Source organism: Culex quinquefasciatus, chromosome 2, assembly GCF_015732765.1.
Source record: "Culex quinquefasciatus strain JHB chromosome 2, VPISU_Cqui_1.0_pri_paternal, whole genome shotgun sequence".
Classification (NCBI taxonomy): domain Eukaryota; kingdom Metazoa; phylum Arthropoda; class Insecta; order Diptera; family Culicidae; genus Culex; species Culex quinquefasciatus.
The window spans coordinates 85,789,191-85,804,149 of NC_051862.1; the positions used below are offsets into that span (position 1 = coordinate 85,789,191).

Consider the following 14,959-nt stretch of genomic DNA (forward strand, 5'->3'; position numbering starts at 1 on the left):
AAGACGGCCACCCTAAGGGAGAAGTCTAATAAAATTTACACAACAGATTATTTTGATCTCAAATTACGTACATATTGTTCTACTACTAGTTCATTATAGAAATGACATAAATTAGTTGGTCTAAAAACCAATTTTCAATACTTTTCAGCAATTTAAAAAAAAAGTAATTTAAATCGTATATATATGAAATACGCGGGGTAAGACGGCCAGCCATGTGGGGTAAGACGGCCAATGCTATAAATTAACTTAATAACTTTGCTAAATCCACCCAAACACCTACATGGTTGGTTCAACAGACTTCTCTGAACATCATAACTATTTTGGTTGAAAAAAATCAGGTTTCAAATGTGAAGAAAAATGCTGTTTAAGAGCGAGTCCACGAGCAAAGCATACCCATCTCGCATCGACCTCACCAATCTGCCTGAAATTTTCAGGGGTTGTTTGTACATATAAAACTAGCATCTGGCCAAAATATGAGCACTCTAGGTCAACGGGAAGTGGGGCAAATCGGGACACAAAGTTTGAAGGTTCAAAAACGTCAAAAATCTTAAAAAGGCTGTAACTTGGGCAAAATTCAATTTAATTTAAAAATTCAAAATGCATCTGAAAGGGCTTAAAAAATGCAACAAAATGCAGGATAGAGCATCCCAATTGGTTAAATCTAAAGGGAGTTATTGACATTTTAGTGAAAAAATAGCATAATTTTCAAACTCAAATAAAAAAGTGTTCCATCCAGATATCAACTCGGTTCGACCTGCAGCTTATAGGGGACATCTGGGACTACCATCTGAGACTGAGAACGCTTTGGGTAAGGCAGTTCGATTCACATTTATTGAAATTCAAGTTCGTTTCCAAGGATACTAGATGACACCAGAAAAAAAGCAGCATCTCAATTTTTTTTAACTTTCATTTTTCAAAGGGTTAAAATGGATGAAAATAAACATTTTTATGCATGTTTCTATTGTGAAATTGTCTCAGGAACACGAATATGATAAAATTATCATCAGAAAATGGGATCTAAGGGGTCCCCCGAGCAAAAATTTACAACCAAAAAATTCACTAAAAGTAAAAGTGTCTATTTAATATGTTAAACTGCCTTACCCAAAGCGTTCTCAGTCTCAGATGGTAGTCCCAGATGTCCCCTACAAGATGCAGGTCGAACCGAGTTGATATGTGGATGGAACACTTTTTTATTTAAGTTTGAAAATTATGCTATTTTTTCACTAAAATGTCATTAACTTCCTTTTAGATTTAACCAATTGGGGTGTTCTATCCTGCATTTTGTTGCATTTTTTAAGCTCTTTCAGATGCATTTTGAATTTTTAAATTAAATTGAATTTTGCCCAAGTTACAGCCTTTTTACGATTTTTGACGTTTTTGAACCTTCAAACTTTGTGTCCCGATTTGCCCCACTTCCCGTTGACCTAGAGTGCTCATATTTTGGCCAGATGCTAGTTTTATATGTACAAACAACCCCTGAAAATTTCAGGCAGATTGGTGAGGTCCAAACGACGTCCCATACAAAGGGGTATGCCCTGTTCGTGGACTCGCTCTTAAAAAATTTCATATTTTGGCTCAGTGAATTTCATATTATTGCGACCACATTTTATGAAAAACTATGAATTTTTACTACAAAACAAACACAATTTGATACAAAAAAATAGTTTGTGTAATTCGATTAGAATAAGTAAATCAAAATTATGTAAACAATATTAAATTAGCGATTTTTATGAAAAGTTTGATAGGATTTCAGGAGTTTTGCTATATCACAGTAAAAAATGTTGTCGAAACGATAGTTAACAGCATTTTGATTAAAAATGGAAAGTTTTATTGAAAATGCTTTTCCTTTGTCTACAAATATGTCTTAATAGTCAAAACCGTCAAAAATATAACCTATATCAAATAAAATCTACAAATTACGGGTGGCCGTCTTACCCCCGGAGAAGGTGGCCGTCTTGCCCTCAAATAAATTATTTTTTTTTAAATTGTAAACAGTTCATCGCATTTTTTGAACTTTTTCGAGGGACAAAATCTAGGGAAAACTTTAATTTAACATGAAAAAATATTTGAAGACAGAAAAACATATTGTTATTTAACAAAAATGCCTAAGTTGTAATTCATGAATATTACATCCAGTTTCAGGTTCAAAAATTATTTGTTTATTTTGAGCTATTTTTATACTATTTCAAACAATATTTCTGGCAAAGGTGACTCCATATGCATTATTTAGCATGAGGAACAGTATTGCTGAACATTTTAGTAATATTCATTAGTATACTTATTAAAACAGTGGGGTGGCCGTCTTACCCCGCCTGGCCGTCTTACCCCCAGCTCCCCTAACTTAAAACAAATGAAATATTGCGCGTATAGAGCTTTATGACGTTTCGCGTACACACACTAGCGCACCATTTGATTTTGCTGGGCGGACAAAATTTAACCTCAATCTTTTTCGTGTACGTACACGCAATACATGCGCACGTAGATAACTCTATTGAGAAAAAATCAGTTTTGGTGATTTTCTTGTAGGGGTCTCAAAGATAGGAGCGCAAGCGTATTTCAAATTCATCGCAGCAACCGTGTAGATTTCAACATTCAATTGCTGTCACATTTTTACAAATGTTAAGTTAAATGTCGGTTTCCGTACCAGGTCAGGTGGGGGCAGAACGCGAGCGTGTTCACCAGTGGTCACCTGTTTCCGGTTCCGGAGTGACCAGCCTGGGTTAGAGGATATCGGCATTATTACAGATGATTATATTTTGCAATTCCATAATGTTAGATTTGTCGCACATTCCGGAAGTGTCCTCCAGTGGCCACGGGTAATCGGTTCCGGAGCTTAATATCCAACATGACGAGTTTCTAGCTAGAACATTATTGGAACCGTTTTTGCGGTACCGGTTCCGGTTCCGGATTGGCCACAGTTGGCTGGAACCGATTTCAAACTAGCAGGAGCTGTATGTTGTGTACCTATGTGATGATTTACAGAAAAATTCCGGTTGAAAAAATGGGCCCACTGTTGATTTTGTAACAAAAGCTGTAAAAATCATGTTTAGTATATTCCACGGGTTCCACTTTGGAAAAAATTATCTATACGGGAGCTTAAAGTTGAGGTAATAACCCGTCAAATGCAACTGGAAGCAATCTGCTAGGTGTTATCGTTTCGGAGATACAGGTCCTCAAATTCGGGTCCTCAAAAATGACTTTTTTCGGTTGTAGTAGGTTCCCGGTGGCCACATTGACCAAAACCGGTTCTGCCAGTCAGAATCGCAAAGAAGACATCCTAACCTTTCATTTGCGGCCAAGACATCCAAAATCGGTTGAGATTCCGAATTTTGGAAGCCAAAAACATTTCTGGGTCATATAGACCCCAGAACCATAAGTGTATGCATGAAACGAAGGCCATGCCCGGGTAACCTTCATGGAGGTTCTCCTCAGGGCATGCCACGATTAGCGTATGCCTGGGCAGCTGGTTCACCAACGAGGAGGAAACCTGCCCGACGAAACCAACAACGCCCGCTGAGCCTCCGTTCGACGGAACGATACAGCTTGTTGCGAAAGTCGCAGATTCCGGCACTTGTACGGATGCCAACAAGCCGGCCGCAAAGGTCACAGAACCGCAGATTCCGTAACCAAAGATCAGTCAGTTAAAACCGACAGCCATCACCAAAAGCCCCAACGATTTTTTTTTTTCAGATTGACAATCAACATGTTTTTAAATTTTTTGTCGAAGCCTACTCTCTTGCCTTCTCTATAGATTTTCCATTGCGACGATATCTTTCTGCGGCGATTAATTGGAGCGCAGGATTCTAATTTTTCTCGAAATGATTAATATTGTTTTCAATTTGTAGAAAAACGAAAATTAGTGCCGGAGGTCACGGTGGCGGTGGGTTGCTGAGATATCGACATTAGAAAATGATGGGCTATGTGGGTTAGACTTGGAAAACATCAATTTTCCTGTTTTTAAACCTTTGCATGGCAATATCTCAGCAACTAACGGTCGTCTAATCTAATCTAATCTAATCAGACCCTAGCGCAGCCAATCTTTCGAAGGGATCCTGGAGAGTGCCTTAGGTTACATGACGCCTAGCACTCTTCTTGTCATTTATTAACATTTGCAGTGCGCCATTGCATTAGAATGCATTGAAACATCACAAGCGTTAAAGCGGCCAGGCCTACTGCGTAAAGCCGTATCGCAGAGATGACTCGTAATTGGGTTGAGTTTGAGCACTGAGTGTTCGAACAACAACACAATTCTAAATCGACAGGGGAGGAAGAAGCGTGGGGACACACCACCATACGCTCCGAGATTTGGTTGTATTCGTTGGGAGCACCATGCTAAGAAGGTTTGGTACTCCGGGACCCTTTGGGATGGGACATGGTATTTCCACGAATGCCCTGGACACTAATTGCCGTGGTTATAGCGCCACAACTCGCTCTCTGTAACAGTATTCCTCATTCCAGTCTAAGCTCACCAAGTCGTCATGGCCTAATGGTTAGCATTTTTGCTTACCAATCCAAAGGACGGCGGATCGAACCCCGCCTCGAGCGACTTTGATTTTTCGTTCATATTCAACATTTCAAATTTATGTGTTCTTAACTTTCTCGTTGGGAGCAGATGGGAATCGAACCCAGAACCATTCGCTTACAAAGCGAACACCGTAACCAGTCAGCCACGGCCGCTCCCTATTATTGAGTTTGAACTTCATTTAACCAAAATATAAAGTTATTTGGTAAAATTTTACTAAATTTACTAAATTTAAATACTTTTTAGTATAACTTTTGTAAAATGATGTTTCGTGTTGACAAAATTGCTTGAAAATGTTCAAAGCAAGTCACCTGTAACCCAATCGGCGCTGATAAACGTCAAACAAAACAACGTTAAAAATACCAAAATTTGTTTGGCTAACAGCTGAATCAAATAACGAGAGCCTCTGATTATTTTTTTTAAGTTTAACAATTGGGTCCTAAAATGAAGCTTAGATTGCTGATATTATTGTTTACAGCGATAAAGCTTATTTTTCTGAGTGCAATGACCCTTTGTACGACCACAAAGAGTTTAAAATGGATTTTTAAATCAATTTTGAAAAATTAACCTCGCGGTCCTTCTTGACAGAAAAGCTCCTACTTGACAGTTCGTTCCAAGGGGACCATAGTTGATCCATCGAAAAAATGTTGTCTTGTCAAAAAAAATTTTTGCATTAAAATGAAAAAAAGTGATCAGAAATGGTTTTCAATTGGGTCCTAAAATGAAGCTTAGATTGCTGATATTATTGTTTACAGCGATAAAGCTTATTTTTCTGAGTACAATGACCCTTTGTACGACCACAAAGAGTTTAAAATGGATTTTTAAATCAATTTTGAAAAATTAACCTCGCGGTCCTTCTTGACAGAAAAGCTCCTACTTGACAGTTCGTTCCAAGAGGACCATAGTTGATCCATCGAAAAAATGTTGTCTTGTCAAAAAAAATTTTTGCATTAAAATGAAAAAAAGTGATCAGAAATGGTTTTTAATCGTGTTTTTTACCGTTGTACATAAAAATTGACATAGGGCTTTAGTACCCAATTGTGTTTTTTACCGTTGTACATAAAAATTTACATAGGACTTTAGTACCCAATTTGGGAAGTTCTAACCGGTAAATACCATGGACAACGCCGGAAAATCTGGTTTGTTTACATTTTTGACTTTGGTCCTTTTACATTGTTTTGCTTGAATTAGCGCTTTTTGATAAACGTCAAACAAAACAACATTAAAAATACTAAAATTCACATTAACGAGAGCTTCTGATTATTTTTTTCAGTTTAACAATTTGGGAAGTTCTAACCGGTAATCCCGGCTGTAAAATACAATGGACAACGCCGGAAGCGACTTGAATGTTAGCCAAATTTGTCGCGTTTGCCTTCAAGCGGAAGATTCCGAGCTTGACCGTGCGCTAATCGACATTTTCAGCGAAGAAAGAGGGGTGAGTTTATTCGTTTGAATTTTTTAAATAGCGTTTTTAATTTGTTTTTTTCTTCTGCAGTTTTCAATCGTCGAGAGTCTCCGCCAAATTTGCTCAATTCAGGTTTCAATGCACGACCACTTCCCCGAGCTAATCTGCTCGATGTGCCTTCCCCGGCTCCGGAATGCATTCTTCCTACGGTTGCTGTCCCTGCGATCCCAGCAAACGCTTAGTAGCTCCAGGAGGCATCAGGTCACCCCACCAAAGGAACTCCCAACGGTTCCGCCGTTCGAGTACATCGAGTTCTCGGAGATGCGTTCGGATGTAAAGCCGGAGGACGAGGACTCTGTTTCGTGCGAGGTATCCGCCACCGTGTTTCGGTGCTGCGGGTGCGACGACGAGGGGGAATTTGAGAGTGAAGTGGCGCTGAAGAAGCACTCGATTCAGGTGCATTGTCCAAAGAAGCTGGATGTTATGATGAGCGGGAAGACGCGGTGCAGCGTGTGCTGGGTTGTTTTTTCAGAAGAAGCTGAAGTTATGGAGCATCGGGAGAAGTTCCCTCACGTGAGGACGCTGCGGGGTTGTAGCTACTGCCGGTGTAACTTCTTCAGCGAGGATACGCTGGAGGTGCACATTGGGCAGTTTCACAAGGATCGACAGTACAGGTGTTGCGGTTGCGAGTTCCGGTCGGATAGCCAGATTGAGTTGGCCACGCACACATTGTTCCATAAACATGCTGCACGTGAGGAGGGACCTCCTGGGGAGGGCGGTTATCAGTGTGCCGTTTGCTACGCCCGGTTTGAAACGCTTCGGAAGAGGCAGCACCACGAACGACTTCCCTATCAGAAGGATGATACTACGCCTGTGGCGACGAATCAACCCAGGAAGCTCCCTGGACCACCGGAGCGTAAACGCCAACGGATTGACGCCGCTAAAACGTGCGACAAATGTTCCGCAAAATTCCCCGACAACAAAGCGCTCGAGAGCCATCAATGCATCGTCGTTCACGAATGTCCATATTGTCCTAAAAAGTTTATAAACAAAAAGACGTTGGAAACGCACAAGTGCGAGGTCAGCGTGGCAAGAAAAAAGAACCCCCGCAATCCACGACCCTCATCGGCGCCAGGAAGAGAGCAGCACCAGTGCAACCTCTGTTACGAGTTCTTCAAAAATCCGTCCTGTCTTCGAAAGCACATGCTGACGCACGCCCCCAACCAGAGCTATCCTTGCCGGTATTGCTCGGCCACGTTCATGCGAGAGACGGGCCGGGATAACCACGAGGTACGACACACCGGCCAGGCAACGTACCGATGCGAGGTGTGCGGCAAACCGAACAATAAACGTCAGTCGTACGTGCAACATTACGAGACGACTCACGCGACCGCCGCGGAACAAATTCACGCGTGCACCATGTGCGAGCTACGCTTCAGCCGGGACCACTTTTTGGCGAACCATCTGTACTTTGTGCATCGCGTCAGGTCCGCGGACGACGGAACGTGGAAGAAAAAGTTCATCCAGCAGACCAGCAGGAAGTCACAGGTGAAGAAGATTCTACGGGGGATGTGTAATAACCACTTTCGGAAGTAATAAAACATTTAGGTTTAAATCAGAGTTCAAATTTATTCCATATCCTGCTCGATGTACTCAACTGTCATTTCCTCGTCGTCTTCTCCGTCCTCAATCTGCCCCGAAGTGCGTCGAATCCCCGGCTGGCTTTGGCGATTGAATTTGGCCTTCCAACTTTTGTCTTGCGGTTCGATCTGGTGCGCGTACTTCAAGTGTTGGGACAAAAAGTGGTCCCGGCTGTAACGTTGCTCGCACAGGTGGCAGCCAAACAGCCGCTCGGAATCGTCAACGTGCGACTCAATGTGTTGGATGTATTTTAGTCGTGCGCGGATCTTCTGACCACAACCCGGGAAATCGCACTCGTACGGAAAGATGCCGGTGTGTTGGATCATATGTTTTTCCAGCGTGCTTGCCGTGTGGAACCGGGACGGACAGTACTGGCAGGCAAAGTTACGCGTACTTCCGTGCAAAACCATGTGCGAGCGGAGGCCCATTTTTCGCTTGAAACGCATTCCGCAGATGGAGCAGCTGAACCGGGTTGCTTCCGTGTGGGAGATCAGATGCGAGTACAGGTTGGAACTGTTGGCAAATTTACCGCCGCAAATCTTGCACACGTACTCCGCGGTGGCTTGCTTTATGTGTCGCAGCTCACAGCCTCGGGCCTGTCTTTCGTGCTTGTACGCTTTCGAACAAATCGGGCAGGGATAATCGGTAGCTTCTTTGTGCAAGGCCAAGTGTGTGTCAAATGCTGGAAATCGTGAAAATGCCTTTCCGCACGTGTCACACACAAAACTCTCCTCTTCGTACGTTGAGACCATGTGCACTCGCAGACGCATTTCGCTCGGGTACCTCCGGTAGCAGGTCTTGCACTCGAAGGGACGCGCCTCCTCGACGTTGTCCACCTTGTGGTAAAACCTGGGCTGGTTGGCGTGAATCTCCTGGCTGTGCCGTTCAAGCTCTTCCGGCGTATCGAACCGCTCTCGGTGCAACCGACACCCACAGCACCAGTACGACTTTGGCCCATCGTGAGAAGCCAAATGCTGGAGCATATCCTGAACCGAATTGCGCATTGCCGGACACTTGCTGCACGCAAATCTACGTCTCAATTCGATAGTGTGTTTCCTGAGTTGACTTACGTTTAAGAAGCGCTTGAAACAGTTTCCGCATTCAAACCCATTTGCACTCGTCGCTTCCCGTTCCGGTGCGTGAACTTGCTGCTGATGTTCCTTCACCTCCTCAACAGTCTTGTAAACCTTGAAGCACCCACAGCACGCAAGCTCCAAATCCACCGATTCCTCAACAACCACTTTCGATCTTTTCTTCGTTTGATTTCGATGATCCTCCCGATGCCTCGTAAGTTCCTCCTTCGTCTTGAATCGCCCAGCACAAACGGAACATCGAACCGGATGCGACTTCACCAGCTCCTCGTTCCGAGTTTTCCGCTCGACGTCCCGATGGCCCTTGGTGTGCCACTTGTACTTGTTCTCCTTTTCGGTTTGGAACTCACATCCACAGCACCCAAACAAATCCCTCGTCTCACCCTTACACGTGTGCTCCTCATAGCGCTCCTTGCTCCCAAATTGACACTCGCACCGGGGACAAATCCGAACCACCCGTCCCCCAATCTTCCCACTCCAGTGGGCTTCCAAAATCTTCCAGCTCGCAAACAGCGAATAGCAAACCATGCACAACGCTTTGTTGCGCGGTGGGTCAACGGGCGCCCCCGGGAAATGAACCTGCTTCGAGTGGTCCATAAGTTCCTGCTCGTCAACGCACGTAAAATTGCAGCCGCAGCAAATGAGCACCTCATCCGGGGAAGCTTCCTCTTCAGCGTCCACGTCGCTCAGTTCCAGCTTCACCGCGGGGACTTCCGAATCTACCTTGATCGCTTCATCCTCCGCGATCAAGCTTTTGGCGGCCAGCGTTTCGTGAGAACGCCGGGCAAGCTGCCGAAGGTTGAAGGCTTCCTCGAGCCGGGATCGGCACTCCAAGCAAACTAGCCGTGGACTGGTGTCCGATTCTGAGAGCTGCAGGTAAACAGAACATTTGATGAAAACAGATATTAAAAGTAGCGGGAAGAACTATGTACCTCTATTCCACATATTGCTTGTAGAGCGGCCGGGATGGAGAAATTGCGGTTCTGTGCTTCAATGCTTTGCTGGAAAATGTCCACGAGAAATCGATCGAAAGCTTCGCTTTCATCGCACAAACAAATTCTGCAAACGTTCATCGCGTTTTGGCTAACTTCAGCTAAGTATTCTTTGATTCATTTAATCATTAAACACTCAATCAACTTAGAAAACTTAGTCAATTAAAGTTCAACAGAAATTTTAGCAAATCAAATTAAAATACTTCTGTCAGCTTTTTATTTATCTTTTCGTACACGTTGATATTCAATTTGTTAACACAAACTCTCATACACGTAAATTCAAAATCAGTAATATTTACGCTTATCCGAAACAAGTCAAGTCAATCTAGGGTAGAAGCTGGTTTGGCTTATCTCAAACTTGGAATGCTGAATACGGACGAAAAATCAAAGTCACTCGAGGAGGGGTTCGAACCAACGTCCTTAGGATTGGTAAACAAAAAGGTGCAGGTGGTTATGTTGCACATGACCACATGACACACATGACCAGTATGACAAAGAACTTTGCAAGATGCTTGTTGAAATTCTGGCAAATTTTCGATTAGAATGGTGCATGATCGTACCATTTCGATGTGTTCGAAGAATGATTTTAGCGAACACCGTATTTCTAGTCCAAATTTCCTCATGATTCCTTTAAAATTAGGCAAAACAACTCTTTTGCGATCAATTTCGTGGGCCTGAGGCCATTTGATTTGAAAAGTTTTAAGACTTAACCACATTCGGAACTTGAGGTTCAAAACGAGGACATGCACGGTGCTGCCTCTAGCGGTGGAGAGCTCCAACTTTTCGACAAGTTTTTATGGCAGTTTTGCATCAAAGGGTCGTCCATAGTGCATGTTAATGTATGTATGTATGTATGATCCCCATACCCGCAGGCAACTTGGTCCTGGAACACATGTGAGCGCTAGGTGAGCAATTCGATCATCTTTTACTCCGTAATCTGTACACCCACGTGCATAAGTTTTTTTGCACGAATTTTTATGCTACAAATACCGGCGCATAGATCAAAATGGTTTCCCGCTTCCCTCCCCAAGCGCCGGAAATTTGTAGCGGGTGTAGGGACACTTCGTATAGACGCCCTTGCTCCCATCACGTCACTGAGGGTATGGAGCGACGAGAAATTAATAAGCATGCCCCCCCAGTCGAACCTTCATTAGAGAAGCAGGCAATCCACAACTCACAGCGAACGACCGAGGGAACACCCTACCGCGTATATAATAAGGTTGGCGTAGTTGTCTTGATTGTTTTGTGCGTATGATAGAATAAGTGAGAGTTTTTGTGTAAAAAAAAGAACGGGCTCACCAAATAAGAAAACATCAAATCTTGATCCATTCCAGCCTTCAAACTTCAGGTTTCCAATGATGACAAGTTCCATTTACTGTTACTGTTGCTGCTGGGGAATGCTGACCGTGATGAAAACCAGAAAGGAACTCCAAATTTCGAAGCTGTCACAAGTTCTTCAGATCTTGAGTGATGACTTTGAAGGTTTTCCCGTTGAAAGGTTCCGTGGTTCCTCTGCCAATTGTAAAACAGTTGCTCAGGTTCTTGGCATGGACACTGAAACGCCGTGAGCCGTTCCTCTCTACACTTTCACTTTTGAATTCGAACATTCAAATATTCTTGTTAAATACTCCGCTAGAACCACTGCCGGGGCACTTCCACAGCAACCAACACCAGTAACGGAATCACCGTAATCTGCCGGAATCACAATTTTGGAACAAATATTCAAAGAAAAAAAAAACGACAGCGAAAATCTTTGACGTCCTTCTTCGAGCGTAGCTTACTTCGATCTCCCAGGGTCGTCCATAGTGCATGTTAATTACATATATTTTAATTATGAATATTTTAAATTTCATAAAATTATAAAAAGTGGAAAATTATTTTTCATTCTGATAATAGCATTAAGTTCCATCGAGATCATATTGTTGACTTAGCAGTACTTGAGCGTGCAATTAAACGTAATCAGCATTTTCAACAGAACTCTTTTACAAAACTTGCCTCATTTGAAAACAATGTTTCCGGCCAGCCAAATAATTTCATAGCCGATTACGATGATTGATTTCAATGTGCACAATGCCTTGGACAATTTGTCACACACATACGCATCCCTTGATGTTGTCGTTGTTCTGTAGATAATAATATTTGTCAGAAGATGTAGCTAGTGCTAATAATATTTGTACTTCTTACAATGTAGCTAGTGAGTAATCCAAGAGTAATCCTTATTTTAATTTAATCTAGTCCCATTTGTTGATCTCAATTTTATTCTAATTCTATTTTCTTTTTCATCTGTGCCCAACTCTCGCTTATTAGGTTTTACGCCGTCGCGGCTAACCTCAATCGTGAATTTCTGTTTGACAGCTCGCGTGCACTGTTTACATAGACTTAGTCGCGTTCGAACGGAAAGTGCTGGGTATTTTTTTTATTCAAAATCGGCTGAAATTACAAAAGTCAAGTGGTAAGTAAATTGTTAGTGAATTTATTTGCAAGATTTCAAGTTTTTTTTTTATTCATTGCAGGAAACCGAAGGCGAAGTGGGCGGCAAACTTGTCTACATGCTCGCTGAACCCGAACGAAAACGAAGCCGTGCTGCTGACGGAGATGGTCAGGCAATGCCTTGTTCCGACGCTCTGCCTGGAATGACCGATCACCAAGGACATGCAAGTCCCAGAAAACTACCGCACTGTCTTCCGACCGCTTATGCTCCAGCTCCAGCTCCCGAGGACATGGTCGAATTCAATCTCGAGCGCTGCAACCTCGCCCTCCTCCACCAGCAGAACACCGGCAGACTCTTCATCGTCCTGTTTGAGTAGAAAAAAAAGCTGCTCTCGGAGGTTTTCCGTTGTCGATTCTTGACGTGGGCCTGACGGAAAAGGACAGTTTGTCCTTGGTTCAAATTAGTACGAACTGGTAGTTCGGTTCAACAAACAACTGGTCTCCGGCACCTGGCAACGAGGGTGCTTCAATCTACAACTAGAGACGTGATCCTGGTTTCGAGTTTAATTGATGGACAGTGGAATTTTAAAATCCTGTTTGGCTTTTATTTTAATCAAACGTTATTATTTCTGACATATAAAATCAAACTTGTTTTTTAGTCAAAGAATTTATTTTTATCCTTAATAATCTAGCAGCTCCTTGACGACATGGTCCGCTAGACTGTAGTTGATTAGCATTCCAATATGGTCCTTCGGGTCAATCCGAATTGCAGGAAGGGATTGGCGTTGGCCAACTACTTCATCTCGCTCGTTATCCCGAAGCACCAGGATCATTTAGGGTGGCCACTCAAGTCGGGAATTTGCCAAGATCCGCAAAAATCGGGGAAATGTCGGGAATTTGTATTTTTTTGTCAAAAAGTCGGGAATGCCAAGCACATAGGTGTCTGAACATCATTTTCTAACTCTTGAATAATTTTTTAATATTTTGCACAATCTTCAAATTTATTTCACTCAATTGCAAAAGACTAAGTTGCAAAAGACAAACTTACTTTAAATTTAAGCTTTCTTCTGATATTTTAATCTATTTCAGTGTGAAAAGGCTATTTGAGATTATTATTAATGTGATTACTGTTGCAAAAATATTTTTTATAGTTTTTGTCACACTAAAGGAATTCTGCCAACTTGAAATATTATAAAAAACAATTATAATTAACAAAAGTTTTTGAATTTTATAAAACCCTGATATTTATACCAAAGAGCTACCATATATTTGATTAAAGGAAGTTAAAACTCAATAAATGTGCCAACAATCAGTTTTAATTATCGTTTCGGAAGATTTACATAGATATAGAATAGTTCATTGAAGAAAAATCAAAGTGTCACATATTCAGGGAAAAATGTGCTATTTCTGAATACCCCTTGATTCAAGGATTGGTTTAGTTTATTGTAAGTTTAAGTTAGTTTTAGGTTGGGTTATGTTTTCTTAACATTTTTTTCCTCATTGTACCTAGTGTTAGAGAAATGATAAATCATATATTTTTTAGGTTATGAAAATGAACAGTGTTTAAATCACAAAAAGCTAACTAAAGCTGAAGGTTGATCCACTTATTATGTAAATCAAATGTAATTATTATAAGAAAGATTCAATAAAGTATATTTAATAAAAAAAAGTGAAAATCCCTAGGTTATAAAAGGACAAAATAAATTCAAAGAACATTGGACTAAGTTATTACAAATATGTTTAAAGGATTTGCGTCTTCAAACATTTCGCATCAAATTATTGGTAAATTAGTCTTATCAAAATAGGTTTTTCAAAGAAGCGAAAACTCTATAGATAAACCGACGACGATCAACATTGATTTAAATATTAAAAATCAAAATTCAGAAGATGGAAAAGGGAATCAGGTAGTTTTTTTAAAGCGAATTCCTTAACATATTTTGAAGTTTTTTGATAACTGGAATCATGACAAATCAATAAAATTTAAGAAATTTCAATCCTTTTTCATACCCAGTAAAAACAAAATCTTAATGTTTCTTTAAAAAAAAAATCTGATTCATAATAATGAGAGCTTTTCCCTTAATATTTTTTACGAATTTATTGAAGTAATAATTTGAAATCATTCTTTAGATAAAAAATTGTAACTATTTGAGCATCTGGAAAAGTCAGGAAAAAGTAGGGAATTTGAAAATGGGATTTCAGTGGTCACCCAGGGCCTGGGATCACCTCGTAGGAGCAATCAACGCCAACGTGGCAGTCGATCGTCGACTGCATGTAACTTTGGCCACTCTTGATAATCACCACGGCAACCAGACAATCTCCGGTATCCGTGATTCCAGAACTGGCGAAGAATGGCTGTAGATTGAAGCACCCTCGCTGCCAGGTGCCGGAGACCAGTTGTTTGTTGTACCGAACTTCCAGTTCGTACTAATTTGAACCAAGGACAAACTGTCCTTTTCCGTCAGGCCCACGTCAAGAATCGCCCACGAGGAGGATAATAGTTCCGCACCGCAAACGGATCCGCCGATACTCCGACACACATCTGCACGGTTCCAACTCCTTCCTCGCCCAGCTCTTCGATTTCCGGCGGCTTCTCCGGATTGTTTTTAAACAGCAGCTTGATCATGTCGTTCCTTGCGATACGCGTACTCCATTCTGCGCCGGTACATTCGTTAACAATCTGGAGACCCTCTTAGGCCTGAGCGGGTTGCGGTGGTAGCGTTTTAGCTTCTTTTGGAGTGGTTCCGCTTCGCAGGCCTTCGACTACGGAAAACCTCCGAGAGCAGCTTCTTTTTCTTCTCAAACAGGACGATGAAGAGTCTGCCGGTGTTCTGCTGGTGGAGGAGGGCGAGGTTGCAGCGCTCGAGATTGAATTCGACCA

General features: G+C 42.0%; 2 protein-coding genes and 1 long non-coding RNA gene across 3 annotated transcripts; 2 read left to right on the forward strand and 1 right to left on the reverse strand.

Moving 5' to 3' along the window:
* The first annotated feature begins 5,712 nt into the window (after window positions 1–5,712).
* Window positions 5,713–7,547, forward strand: LOC6037748 (zinc finger protein 845). Its single transcript, XM_001847576.2, has 2 exons — window positions 5,713–5,957; window positions 6,018–7,547. Exons 1-2 carry the CDS (start codon window positions 5,844–5,846, stop codon window positions 7,521–7,523), a joined length of 1,620 nt encoding a protein of 539 aa, XP_001847628.2. The 5' UTR covers window positions 5,713–5,843; the 3' UTR covers window positions 7,524–7,547.
* LOC6037747 (zinc finger protein 26) lies at window positions 7,537–10,541 on the reverse strand. The gene is made up of 2 exons (XM_001847575.2): window positions 9,592–10,541; window positions 7,537–9,529 (listed from the first exon to the last, which is right to left on the reverse strand). The coding sequence occupies exons 1-2, from the start codon at window positions 9,730–9,732 to the stop codon at window positions 7,556–7,558; spliced, it is 2,115 nt and encodes a 704-aa protein (XP_001847627.2). The 5' UTR covers window positions 9,733–10,541; the 3' UTR covers window positions 7,537–7,555.
* Window positions 10,542–11,716: 1,175 nt separating this feature from the next.
* LOC119766627 lies at window positions 11,717–14,060 on the forward strand. The gene is made up of 3 exons (XR_005277016.1): window positions 11,717–11,845; window positions 11,959–12,103; window positions 12,165–14,060. It is a non-coding gene; the product is annotated as an uncharacterized LOC119766627 (long non-coding RNA).
* Window positions 14,061–14,959: the final 899 nt, after the last annotated feature.